Source organism: Acipenser ruthenus, chromosome 51, assembly GCF_902713425.1.
Source record: "Acipenser ruthenus chromosome 51, fAciRut3.2 maternal haplotype, whole genome shotgun sequence".
Lineage (NCBI taxonomy): Eukaryota > Metazoa > Chordata > Actinopteri > Acipenseriformes > Acipenseridae > Acipenser > Acipenser ruthenus.
Window position 1 is genome coordinate 180,305 of NC_081239.1, and position 14,362 is coordinate 194,666.

General features: G+C 39.8%; 1 protein-coding gene across 1 annotated transcript; it reads left to right on the forward strand.

The window, feature by feature from the left end:
• The first annotated feature begins 5,732 nt into the window (after positions 1-5,732).
• LOC117967846 (glycoprotein hormone alpha-2-like) lies at positions 5,733-11,681 on the forward strand. Its single transcript, XM_059016016.1, has 5 exons — positions 5,733-5,738; positions 6,333-6,386; positions 9,376-9,484; positions 10,487-10,671; positions 11,573-11,681. The coding sequence occupies exons 1-5, from the start codon at positions 5,733-5,735 to the stop codon at positions 11,672-11,674; spliced, it is 456 nt and encodes a 151-aa protein (XP_058871999.1). The 3' UTR covers positions 11,675-11,681.
• Positions 11,682-14,362: the final 2,681 nt, after the last annotated feature.

Below are 14,362 nucleotides of genomic sequence, written 5' to 3' on the forward strand. Positions count from 1 at the left end.
GGCTATCTATTCAGAGATACCGGGGTGTTTAGTAAGTAAGGGGACTGATTGAGGAGAAATGGGCAATACAAATCGCAAGCCCTAGTCTTGCTGTAAATCCTTTATGCACAGTCGCGTTGTGACGCATCATCAAAGAAAGATACAGATACAACCGTCAAGCTTTTGCCAAACTCAGTCAAGCAGACCAACGTTTCATCTGGAAGGCTGCTAAACCTTCCTCTGCTTGACAGTAGCTTCTCGGACTTCCATCGCCTTGCCGGTGTTAAAATCCGTCTGTCGGATTTGCAACTGAGCAATCTAAAGATGAACCATGACCTCCGTCTCCAGGAATCCGGTTAAATAAAAAGCAGGGCAATTTAGTCCTTCCATGACTAAACTCCAGCGGCATTGCAGCATGAGAACGAATTGTTCCGTCCATTAGCTTAATTCCGTTCGGCTCTTTAAAGAGGGAACGGATTTTCACGGATGAGAACTGCCGTCTTTGTATTCAATAGCAGAGCGAGTTTATGACTAACACCAGAGCTTTTGCTCACCTTGTGCCAGTAACCAGAATCTCAAATCCAGGTTGTCTGTTAGGGATTTACCTTGCCGTGGGCATGTTATTTTTCCACGGGCTAGATATTCTTAATTAAGATAAAAAGTTAGGAGTGTTTTTTTATGATGGGGTTCATCCAACACCAGCTGCATTCGGCTGTTCCAAGGTTTCAAACACGAATGGGAGAATGATTTTAATCAATATTAAATTGATTAAAGCTTAGTGGATATTAAATCATATAACCTTCAGTTATTATGCTATAATGCAGATACATTAAGACCATACTGCTTGCCACTGTGACCAAATGTTTTGCATCACCTAGAATTTTAGGATTGAGACACAATTTAATTAAAAAAACAATAATAATAATAATTTAGATCTTTTATTTAGCATCATGTAATCAAAGAAAATACAAAAGTCTAACGGAAGCCATAATAGCAGTACAGTAGTATTTCATGTTAAATTTTGTCACATTTTTTCATGTTTGTCAGTTTTTCGTTAAGTATCTGGGAAAACTACAAAGCGGTGTGTAATTCAATATGTTAACAAGGTAACATTATTCAGCAGCTTTCATTGGACTCTATGAAGCTGAGGGAGTTCATTCTATATAGAGGGGGTGGAATTCAATATGTTAACAAGGGAACATTATTCAGCAGCTTTCATTGGACTCTATGAAGCTGAGGGAGTTCATTCTATATAGAGGGGGTGGAATTCAATATGTTAACGAGGTAACATTATTCAGCAGCTTTCATTGGACTCTATGAAGCTGAGGGAGTTCATTCTATATAGAGGGGGTGGAATTCAATATGTTAACGAGGTAACATTATTCAGCAGCTTTCATTGGACTCTATGAAGCTGAGGGAGTTCATTCTATATAGAGGGGGTGGAATTCAATATGTTAACGAGGGAACATTATTCAGCAGCTTTCATTGGACTCTATGAAGCTGAGGGAGTTCATTCTATATAGAGGGGGTGGAATTCAATATGTTAACGAGGGAACATTATTCAGCAGCTTTCACTGGACTCTATGAAGCTGAGGGAGTTCATTCTATATAGAGGGGGTGGAATTCAATATGTTAACAAGGGAACATTATTCAGCAGCTTTCACTGGACTCTATGAAGCTGAGGGAGTTCATTCTATATAGAGGGGGTGGAATTCAATATGTTAACAAGGGAACATTATTCAGCAGCTTTCATTGGACTCTATGAAACTGAGGGAGTTCATTCTATATAGAGGGGGTGGAATTCAATATGTTAACAAGGGAACATTATTCAGCAGCTTTCATTGGACTCTATGAAGCTGAGGGAGTTCATTCTATATAGAGGGGGTGGAATTCAATATGTTAACGAGGTAACATTATTCAGCAGCTTTCATTGGACTCTATGAAGCTGAGGGAGTTCATTCTATACAGAAGGGGTGGAATTCAATATGTTAACAAGGGAACATTATTCAGCAGCTTTCATTGGACTCTATGAAGCTGAGGGAGTTCATTCTATATAGAGGGGGTGGAATTCAATATGTTAACAAGGGAACATTATTCAGCAGCTTTCATTGGACTCTATGAAGCTGAGGGAGTTCATTCTATATAGAGGGGGTGGAATTCAATATGTTAACAAGGGAACATTATTCAGCAGCTTTCATTGGACTCTATGAAGCTGAGGGAGTTCATTCTATATAGAGGGGGTGGAATTCAATATGTTAACAAGGGAACATTATTCAGCAGCTTTCATTGGACTCTATGAAGCTGAGGGAGTTCATTCTATATAGAGGGGGTGGAATTCAATATGTTAACAAGGGAACATTATTCAGCAGCTTTCATTGGACTCTATGAAGCTGAGGGAGTTCATTCTATATAGAGGGGGTGGAATTCAATATGTTAACAAGGGAACATTATTCAGCAGCTTTCATTGGACTCTATGAAGCTGAGGGAGTTCATTCTATATAGAGGGGGTGGAATTCAATATGTTAACGAGGTAACATTATTCAGCAGCTTTCATTGGACTCTATGAAGCTGAGGGAGTTCATTCTATATAGAGGGGGTGCAATTCAATATGTTAACGAGGGAACATTATTCAGCAGCTTTCACTGGACTCTATGAAGCTGAGGGAGTTCATTCTATATAGAGGGGGTGGAATTCAATATGTTAACAAGGGAACATTATTCAGCAGCTTTCATTGGACTCTATGAAGCTGAGGGAGTTCATTCTATATAGAGGGGGTGGAATTCAATATGTTAACAAGGGAACATTATTCAGCAGCTTTCATTGGACTCTATGAAGCTGAGGGAGTTCATTCTATATAGAGGGTGTGGAATTCAATATGTTAACAAGGGAACATTATTCAGCAGCTTTCATTGGACTCTATGAAGCTGAGGGAGTTCATTCTATATAGAGGGTGTGGAATTCAATATGTTAACAAGGGAACATTATTCAGCAGCTTTCATTGGACTTTGTGAAGCTGAGGGAGTTCATTCTATATAGAGGGTGTGGAATTCAATATGTTAACAAGGGAACATTATTCAGCAGCTTTCATTGGACTCTATGAAGCTGAGGGAGTTCATTCTATATAGAGGGGGTGGAATTCAATATGTTAACAAGGGAACATTATTCAGCAGCTTTCATTGGACTCTATGAAGCTGAGGGAGTTCATTCTATATAGAGGGGGTGGAATTCAATATGTTAACGAGGGAACATTATTCAGCAGCTTTCACTGGACTCTATGAAGCTGAGGGAGTTCATTCTATATAGAGGGGGTGGAATTCAATATGTTAACAAGGGAACATTATTCAGCAGCTTTCACTGGACTCTATGAAGCTGAGGGAGTTCATTCTATATAGAGGGGGTGGAATTCAATATGTTAACGAGGGAACATTATTCAGCAGCTTTCACTGGACTCTATGAAGCTGAGGGAGTTCATTCTATATAGAGGGGGTGGAATTCAATATGTTAACAAGGGAACATTATTCAGCAGCTTTCATTGGACTCTATGAAGCTGAGGGAGTTCATTCTATATAGAGGGGGTGGAATTCAATATGTTAACAAGGGAACATTATTCAGCAGCTTTCACTGGACTCTATGAAGCTGAGGGAGTTCATTCTATATAGAGGGTGTGGAATTCAATATGTTAACAAGGGAACATTATTCAGCAGCTTTCACTGGACTCTATGAAGCTGAGGGAGTTCATTCTATATAGAGGGGGTGGAATTCAATATGTTAACGAGGGAACATTATTCAGCAGCTTTCACTGGACTCTATGAAGCTGAGGGAGTTCATTCTATATAGAGGGGGTGGAATTCAATATGTTAACAAGGGAACATTATTCAGCAGCTTTCATTGGACTCTATGAAGCTGAGGGAGTTCATTCTATATAGAGGGGGTGGAATTCAATATGTTAACAAGGGAACATTATTCAGCAGCTTTCACTGGACTCTATGAAGCTGAGGGAGTTCATTCTATATAGAGGGGGTGGAATTCAATATGTTAACAAGGGAACATTATTCAGCAGCTTTCATTGGACTCTATGAAGCTGAGGGAGTTCATTCTATATAGAGGGGGTGGAATTCAATATGTTAACAAGGGAACATTATTCAGCAGCTTTCACTGGACTCTATGAAGCTGAGGGAGTTCATTCTATATAGAGGGGGTGGAATTCAATATGTTAACAAGGGAACATTATTCAGCAGCTTTCACTGGACTCTATGAAGCTGAGGGAGTTCATTCTATATAGAGGGGGTGGAATTCAATATGTTAACAAGGGAACATTATTCAGCAGCTTTCACTGGACTCTATGAAGCTGAGGGAGTTCATTCTATATAGAGGGGGTGGAATTCAATATGTTAACAAGGGAACATTATTCAGCAGCTTTCACTGGACTCTATGAAGCTGAGGGAGTTCATTCTATATAGAGGGGGTGGAATTCAATATGTTAACGAGGTAACATTATTCAGCAGCTTTCATTGGACTCTATGAAGCTGAGGGAGTTCATTCTATATAGAGGGGGTGGAATTCAATATGTTAACAAGGGAACATTATTCAGCAGCTTCCATTGGACTCTATGAAGCTGAGGGAGTTCATTCTATATAGAGGGGGTGGAATTCAATATGTTAACAAGGGAACATTATTCAGCAGCTTTCATTGGACTCTATGAAGCTGAGGGAGTTCATTCTATATAGAGGGGGTGGAATTCAATATGTTAACGAGGTAACATTATTCAGCAGCTTTCATTGGACTCTGTGAAGCTGAATTAGTTAATTCTGTAGGGGAATGCAAAGCTTTTTGGCCATGGCTGTAGCTATGTTTCCAAAATGTCCTCGTCTCCAATGAAGCCCTCTTTCTCTTAATCTTGTCTGAAATTACATCAGAGGTTCCTGCCGTGACTCATTCCGAAGCATGATGTCATTTTTTTTTTTTTTAATTTCTTTATTAAAGTTTGGAAAAGCAGTAATCCCACAATGCAGTCACTTGTAACTTTGATGCACTTCAGCGCACATCCAGCTAATGCAATTAGCAAGTTAAAAAAAATCAAATCAAATAGAAGTGACAAGTGGCCCCTCCCTGTCTCTGATTATCATGCAGGATTAAACACACACACACTGTAAAACACAGGGAGGTCTGGTAAAGCATAGGGAAGCATTGTAAAGCACAGAGAAGCATTGTAAAGTATAGGGAAGCATTATAAAGCACAGAGAGGTCTGGTAAAGCATAGGGAAGCATTGTAAAGCACAGAGAGGTCTGGTAAAGCATAGGGAAGCATTGTAAAGCACAGAGAGGTCTGGTAAAGTATAGGGAAGCATTGTAAAGCACAGAGAGGTCTGGTAAAGCATAGGGAAGCATTGTAAAGCACAGAGATGTCTGGTAAAGTATAGGGAAGCATTGTAAAGCACAGGGAGGTCTGGTGAAGTATAGGGAAGCATTGTAAAGCACAGAGAGGTGTGGTAAAGCATAGGGAAGCATTGTAAAGCACAGAGAGGTCTGGTAAAGCATAGGGAAGCATTGTAAAGCACAGAGGTCTGGTAAAGCATAGGGAAGCATTGTAAAGCACAGAGAGGTATGGCGAAGCATATTAAAAAAACACAGCAAACCATGATAAACCCTGCTAAATGCATAGCACAACTATGCAAAAACCGCTAGAGTACAGTGCAAAATTATAGTGGTAAACTTTTATTAGATCACAGACACTTGCCTTAATAGTTATAACCATGGGGGCATGATCATGTAGAGATTCATTGTGTCCAGAACGTTTTTAAAAGGTCGGGTGCTGTGTGTATCTGTAAGCTTCATCCTAAGGCTACAAGAAACTAAGTTACGCAGACAAACGCGCGAAACCACCGGAGAAGGCACTGGCTGACAACACGATGGTCCACTTCGCTTTACAGACAAACGGGATAAAAACGTTAGCTAGTGCATAGTGTGCCGCACACTGGCGCTAGACCGAAACGTTTGTCTGCTTGACTAATAGTTTTAACCTGGCATGAAGTTACAACCCTTACCTGTCAGACAAAAACAGCCGTACCCTGTCAGTTCTGATCGGAGTCACGGATGATGAAATTTATTCCAGGGAGGTATTTTTTTATATATATAATAAAAGAGACGATTGATTTGAGGTGGGGGCCCGTGGCTGTCCTGTTTCTAGAAGGTGGATTTGGGCAGAGATTTAGCCGGATTTGAAAGCTGAGAGGTTTGTTTGGGAGAGAGGCGTGTCCAGGTGTTGATGTGGGATTTTTTAAAAAAAATTTTGCCCTACAAATAGCACCCGGACTCTGTGTGTCTGAAACGAGCGAGCCCAGCTGTAACTGCAGAGCATCCCTGAGCCGAACAGAACCGACCCGAACGGAATCGAGCCTCCCGCACAGGTAACTTATTCACAAGTCCGACAACACATTTTATAACAGATAATTTTTTTTTTGTCATTTTTTTATTTATTTTTTCTAATTGGATAGTTCTTTTAAAAAAAAAAAAAAAATTCATAAAAATATTTTTAATAAGAGTATTTGTATTTATTTTTGTGTAAATATACAGTGAAATCAATCACATCCAGTTTATATATATATATATATATATATATATATATATATATATATATATATATATATATTTGGTTATTTTTTTTATTATTTTCTTAATTTGAATAGTTAATTTTAATAACTCATTCACATGAAATAATATTTGTATAACCTTTTTGTTTGTTTGTCTGGCAAATTTTGAATCGTTCAAATAAAAATATATTTTTATAACATTTTATTTTTTGTAAATATACAGTGAAGTCAAATGCATAGGACAGCGTTTAGATATTTAGACAGTTTTTCCGTACTTCATACACAGTAATATTGACAAGCAATCAGATTACATTTGACAAACTAATTACAGTAATATTGTAATACTTAGAAATAATCAGATTAGTTTTTTTTTTTAGAGAAACTTCTAAAAAATACTATCATGCTGACAGGTAATCAAATTGCTTTTCGTTAAACGCGTGTATAATGTTCGCAGTGTGAGGTGGCGTTGTTTCCTTTATTTATTTACATTATTATTATTATTTAGTTTATTTAGCAGACGCCTTTATCCAAGGCGACTTACAGAGACTAGGGTGTGTGAACGATGCATCAGCTGCAGAGTCACTTACGTCTCACCCGAAAGACGGAGCACAAGGAGGTGAAGTGACTTGCTCAGGGTCACACAATGAGTCAGTGGGTGAGGGGGGATTTGAACCGGAGACCTCCTGGTTACAAGCCCTTTTCTTTAACCACTGGACCACACAGCCTCCTCCTAATGGTTTACTTTGAAAATCGTGTTGAGCGCACTGCTTCAGCTTTGAATACAAAATAGCAAAAAAAAAAAAACAAACAAAAAAAAACGTTTAGCAAATTCTGACCGGGTTGTAAAACCAGGACAGTCACGGTTTTTCCCGGGACGTTTGGTAAACCCAAGCAAGGTGCCTTCAGCGGATCGTGCTGATGTACACAGCGCTTCTGTAAAGACCGCGGGTTACCGGTATTTTAAATAACTTTGCAAAAAAAGTCTGAGGCGGCGAGACAAGCCGACATATAACTGATGCACTGTGAAAAAAAAACCCCACTGTGCATCTATCACAGCCCCGTATTTCCAAACAAAACAACGATTCTGATTCGTGTTAGGGTTTGGCGCGCTTGGCTGGCCGGATTAAATTCTGCGGTTGGGAATCCGGACACCCAAAATACATTCAACGCTTCGCCGCTCGGCGCCCAAGCGCAATGATTTATTTATAACGATGCGCTCCAGGGCAGTGTTAAGTGAATACACGGCGCGGAGACAGAAAGGTTTCTATAGCCTTCGGCTCGATCGCGTTACTAGATCGCTGTGTTCCTCGTGTTTTTATAAGAGGTGCTGTGCAGCCTAGTTGATAATAAAAAATAAAAAATAAATAACAAAGACTTTCAGTCAGTCACCCAAAGCCCTGTGATCTGCATGAATTAATGTTAGCATGAAGGTAGCTCCACTTCAATATAAGCTAATAATAATAATAATAATAATAATAATAATAATAATAATAATAATAATAATAGTCCATTGATTTTAAAAAGAAATGTTTTGTTTTGAAAGGCGCTGGTAGAATTGTTTCAGCGGAAACGGAATTGACAGCTTCGACTCGATGGGACATAATTACACTGGGCAGCAGTGTGGAGTAGTGGTTAGGGCTCTGGACTCTTGACCGGAGGGTCGTGGGTTCAATCCCTGGTTGGGGACACTGCTGCTGTACCCTTGAGCAAGGTACTTTACCTAGATTGCTCCAGTAAAAACCCAACTGTATAAATGGGTAATTGTATGTAAAAATAATGTGTAAAAAATAATGTAATTGTATGTAAAAATAATGTGATATCTTGTAACAATTGTAAGTCGCCCTGGATAAGGGCGTCTGCTAAGAAATAAATAATAATAATAATAATAATAATAATTAACAAATAAATATATAAATAAATAAATATGGTGGTCTAGGGGCTATTTAATTTTGCTTATTATTATTATTATTATTATTATTATTATTATTATTATTTGTAAACAGCTTTACAGCTGCTGCTTTTGTTGTTATATTTTTGTACCGCAGGTCTAGTAATACGTGCCTTTCCCACAAGTTAGTAAAATAGAGTGCAAATACAGCGCAAACCCGTGGCTATTGAATATTATATTAGATGCCATTTACCGCATGAATGTAGCACAGTCCACCCTGGTTTGCCATGTTACCAGACCTCTCTGTGCTTTACAATGCTTCCCTATGCTTTACCAGACCTCTCTGTGCTTTACAATGCTTGCCTATGTTTTACCAGACCTCTCTGTGCTTTACAATGCTTCCCTATGCTTTACCAGACCTCTCTGTGCTTTACAATGCTTCCCTATGCTTTACCAGACCTCTCTGTGCTTTACAATGCTTCCCTATGCTTTACCAGACCTCTCTGTGCTTTACAATGCTTCCCTATGCTTTACCAGACCTCTCTGTGCTTTACAATGCTTCCCTATGCTTTACCAGACCTCTCTGTGCTTTACAATGCTTCCCTATGCTTTACCAGACCTCTCTGTGCTTTACAATGCTTCCCTATGCTTTACCAGACCTCTCTGTGCTTTACAATGCTTCCCTATGCTTTACCAGACCTCTCTGTGCTTTACAATGCTTCCCTATGCTTTACCAGACCTCTCTGTGCTTTACAATGCTTCCCTATGCTTTACCAGACCTCTCTGTGCTTTACAATGCTTCCCTATGCTTTCCCAAACCTCTGCTTTACTTCAGGGGTGTTCAAAGCTAGTTACACATGTACCTGTTGAACCCAGGCTCTCGATTGACTTTGTGCCCGCGTCCGATTCTGCTCCCAGGTCACCATGCTGTCAGCCCGCACTCTGATCGCTGGCGTGTTCCTCTTCATAATCATGATATCAGGGAGCTGGAACCACAACACCCTGGGCCCAGGATGTCACCTCCACTGTACGTGAGCTTCAAATTATTATTATTATTATTATTATTATTATTATTATTATTATTATTTATGTATTTGGCAGACTCCTGCTTTATCCCAGGCGACTCACACAGGTGTTACAGGGCAGTGCAGGGTTACAATGCAAGCTTCATATTTAAACACAGTGTAGTTTACAGCAAGTGCAAATAATAACACTACTAGAATCCAATATGAACTAGGATGCTGTGTATAATAATAACACTACTAGAATCCAATATGAACTAGGATGCTGTGTATAATAATAACACTACTAGAATCCAATATGAACTAGGATGCTGTGTATAATAATAACACTACTAGAATCCAATATGAACTAGGATGCTCTGTATAATAATAACACTACTAGAATCCAATATGAACTAGGATGCTCTGTATAATAATAACACTACTAGAATCCAATATGAACTAGGATGCTGTGTATAATAATAACACTACTAGAATCCAATATGAACTAGGATGCTATGTATAATAATAACACTACTAGAATACAATATGAACTAGGATGCTCTGTATAATAATAACACTACTAGAATCCAATATGAACTAGGATGCTATGTATAATAATAACACTACTAGAATACAATATGAACTAGGATGCTCTGTATAATAATAACACTACTAGAATCCAATATGAACTAGGATGCTGTGTATAATAATAACACTACTAGAATCCAATATGAACTAGGATGCTATGTATAATAATAACACTACTAGAATCCAATATGAACTAGGATGCTGTGTATAATAATAACACTACTAGAATCCAATATGAACTAGGATGCTGTGTATAATAATAACACTACTAGAATACAATATGAACCAGGAGGCAACAAGTTAGGATCACAGAGTGTTGTATCTACAGTGACATGTTAGCAGTGCAATAGTGTTACAATGACAGCATGTGTTCTGCTGTAGTCTGAAGGGACATTTTTCTCATTCCACTAATCCGTCGTTCCCCCCCCCTCCCCCAGCCTTCAACGTGACGATAAGGAGTGACCGGCGTGGGACTTGTCGTGGAACGCACGTGGCCCAGGCCTGCGTGGGGTTCTGCGAATCCAGCGCCTTCCCCTCCAAGTATTCAGTCCTGCTGGCCAGCAACTTCCAACACAACATCACCTCCGTGTCCCAGTGCTGCACCATCAGCAAGATGCAGAAGGTGAGGAGAGTCTGGATCCGGCTTCACGGTTACCAGTAGTTTGAAACCTGCGTGTGAACGGGTAGCGTCTCTGGGAAGCCCGGTTACCAGCAGGAGAGACTCAGAAACAGAGAGCTGTGGTTTTAAGCTCTGATGTGCACTTTTATTTAAAAAAAGGAGGCTGTGTGGTCCAGTGGTTAAAGAAAAGGGCTTGTAACCAGGAGGTCCCCGGTTCAAATCCCGGCTCACTCCCTGACTCACTGTGTGTGACCCTGAGTAAGTCACTTAACCTCCTTGTGCTCCGTCTTTCGGGTGAGACGTAGTTGTAAGTGACTCTGCAGCTGATGCATAGTTCACACACCCTAGTCTCTGTGAGTCGCCTTGGATAAAGGCGTCTGCTAAATAAACAAATCATAAAATTTTTTAAAAAAAACCCTGTCACGATGTGATAGCCGAGAGCACAGCCTGCTACTCCCAGCTCTTTGCCCATCTACCTCCAACAAAAGGGGTCTGTCCCTTTCTACATAGCAGGGATGGAAGTACCGGTAACCCGGTCCCTGCCAAGTTTAAATTCAAAATAATACATCTCGCTTACAGCCTGACAAAACACTACCTACAGGCAAGGCTTCCACGCTGTCACACTTTCACATGAGGTTCGTACTCTTTGAGGGCTTTTAAGTTCTTCTGCTGAGTCGCTTCCAATAGGAGCTCGTTTGTTTTACGTCTCATCCGAAGGACGGAGCACAAGGAGGTGAAGTGAGTTGCTCAGGGTCTCACACACACACACACAGGGAGTCAGCGGCTGAGCCGGGATTTGAACCTCCTGGTATCAAGACCCCCTTTTCTTTAACCGCTGGATCCCCGAGCCACGTCTCTTGTCATGTTTAATGGTTTTGTTTTGCTGTTTCTCTCTTCTCTGTAGATTAAGGTCCGTCTGCACTGTGAAGGGGCGAGGCGAGAGGAGATCGAGATCTACACTGCAGAGGCCTGTCAGTGTGACATGTGCAGACTGTCCCGCTACTGACATGGAGGGAGGGAGGGGGAGAGGGGGAGGGAGAAGGAGGGGGAGGTGGGGAGAGAGGGAGGTGGGGGGAAGGAGGGAGAGATGGGGAGAGGAAAGTGGGGAGGGAGGGAGAGACAGCCAGGGAGAGGTGGAGAAAGAGGGAGGTGGGGAGGGGGAGAGAGAGGGAGGTGGGGAGGGGGAGAGAGAGGGAGGGGGAGAGGGAAGGAGGGAGGAAGGGACGGGGAGAGAGAGAGGGCTGATGATCTACCACCAGAGCAGTATGATTTCCACTGTTGTGGTTTAAACGTGGCAGATCTACACAGTGTAGTTGCGACTAAAATGTTCCAACTGGGACATGATTTACATGAGAAACAAATTGCTGAGAAGCTGTTTAAGTGGATAAGCACAGAATTTCCATTAGGGGGTCCCATTCTGCTTGCATTTAAATAATAACAACAATAATCCTGCTCTTTGACTAAAGAATGTACATGTTTATATTTATGAGCTGAAAAAAGATGCACTGTATAAATCAATTTGAAATATCTAAAAAACATCCGGCCCCGCCCTAACTCATGAATTATTAATGAGGTGCCGTCGATGGGAGGGGCTAGAGCCGAGCCCCGCCCCCTTTTTCCAGCTCAGAACCAAATGCACTTTGCATCTTAATTTATGTCCATTGCATGGTTTATTATTATTATTATTATTATTATTATTATTATTATTATTACTGCTGAGGATCTTTCTATTAGGTGATCTAAGGTTTTTTCTGTTATCAGACCTATGATGTTTCTATATTCTGAATAGGGCTATCACTTACAATAATTTTTGTTATTATTATTATTATTATTATTATTATTATTATTTTAAAATTTAAACATGGTTGGTGGAAGGCAGTGAAAATTCTAAGAACTTTTAAAATGATTACAAGAAGTTATTAAAGTGGTTTTTTTTGTTATTTTTTATTCTTGCTTGAAAATGTTTATTAAACTTGCTTGTATTTAATTAAATAAATAAACTAATTAATTAATATGAGAAATGTCTTGGTTCTTATAATTACAGTACAAGCACAATATAGTGCAGCAGTGTGGAGTAGTGGTTAGGGCTCTGGACTCTTGACCGGAGGGTCGTGGGTTCAATCCCCAGTGGGGGACACTGCTGCTGTACCCTTGAGCAAGGTACTTTACCTAGATTGCTCCAGTAAAAACCCAACTGTATAAATGGGGAATTGTATGTGAAAATAATAATGTGATATCTGTATAATGTGAAATAATGTGATATCTTGTAGCAATTGTAAGTCGCCCTGGATAAGGGCGTCTGCTAAGAAATTAGTAATAATAATGTAGCCACATAGGGTTATGCAATTCTGTACCTTGCAAGCCCTACACTCTGCACTGACCACATTAAAATTCAGTCTTGAACAAAGAAGACGATGCGGCGATCTGATTCAAACATTCAAAATCCTAAAAGGTATTGACAATGTCGACCCAGGGGACTTTTTTGACCTGAAAAAAGAAACAAGGACCAGGGGTCACAAGCAGAGATTAGATAAAGGGGCATTCAGAACAGAAAATAGGAGGCGCTTTTTTTACACAGAGAATTGTGAGGGTCTGGAACCAACTCCCCAGTAATGTTGTTCAAGCTGACACCCTAGGATCCTTCAAGAAGCTGCTTGATGAGATTCTGGGATCAATAACTCCCCAGTAATGTTGTTGAAGCTTGCTCGTTTGGTTGTTAGTAGCTTATTGATCCCAGAATCTCATCCAGCAGCTTCTTGAAGGATCCCAGGGTGTCAGCTTCAACAACATTACTGGGTCAACATTGTCAATACCTGATGTTACCAGCTGGGGAAAAAATATTAAATAAATAAATAATAAAAACACAAAGCAAGCGAAAATCGTTTTAGACTGCAATGCAAAAATAAATAAATAAATAAATAAATATACTTTCTCTTGTGCAAAGCAACCCCCAAAAGACCCGCCATAACAGTATCAACACGCTGTCGAGCCAGCTTTTTACAAACCTGATAGCGATTTGTAGCGGGGAAATGCAACTTTTCTGTATCACAGATAACAAACAAATTAATACACTTCCAATCTTTTTTTTTGTTTGTTTTATTATTATTCATATAATATTTTTTTATTCAACTTATTAATATTATTATGTTGTTTTTTTTTTCCCCAGGAATGTATGTTACTTAACCAGGCTGAATATGATAATGACAGCAAAGTCCTGAACAGGTGTGTGTGCGTGCGTGTGTGCGTGCGTGCGTGCGGTAAATATTAAAAATCCTGGATCAGTGAAAAAATGACCTTTACAGAGAGAGAGAAAGGGGGGAAAGTTAAAGGGGCGGCAGCTTCACTGGCTAATGTTTATGAGCATTTCCTTTAAGAGACTGAGTGATTGGGTAATGCACTCTGAAAGATATCACAAAATATCTGTATATAGGTTAGAAATCTACAAATAGGCGAGACTGCACTTAAGAAAAAAAAAAAAGCATTTTGCATGAATATGAATGCTTTGGCAACATTCACCAGGTTAGTATAAAATTATATAAATTGCACAACAGAGATTTGATCTGAGTTGCCAGATAGATAGATAGATAGATAGATAGATAGATAGATAGATAGATAGATAGATAGATAGATAGGAGACAGACACACACACACAGCAGTGTGTGGACTTACTAGAACACCTCATTGATATCCTTTA

Coding starts and splice junctions, on each gene's coding strand:
- LOC117967846 (XM_059016016.1), top strand. Junction 9,485..10,486: donor CCCAGGATGTCACCTCCACT/GTACGTGAGCTT, acceptor CCCCTCCCCCAG/CCTTCAACGTGACGATAAGG. Junction 10,672..11,572: donor CCATCAGCAAGATGCAGAAG/GTGAGGAGAGTC, acceptor TCTTCTCTGTAG/ATTAAGGTCCGTCTGCACTG.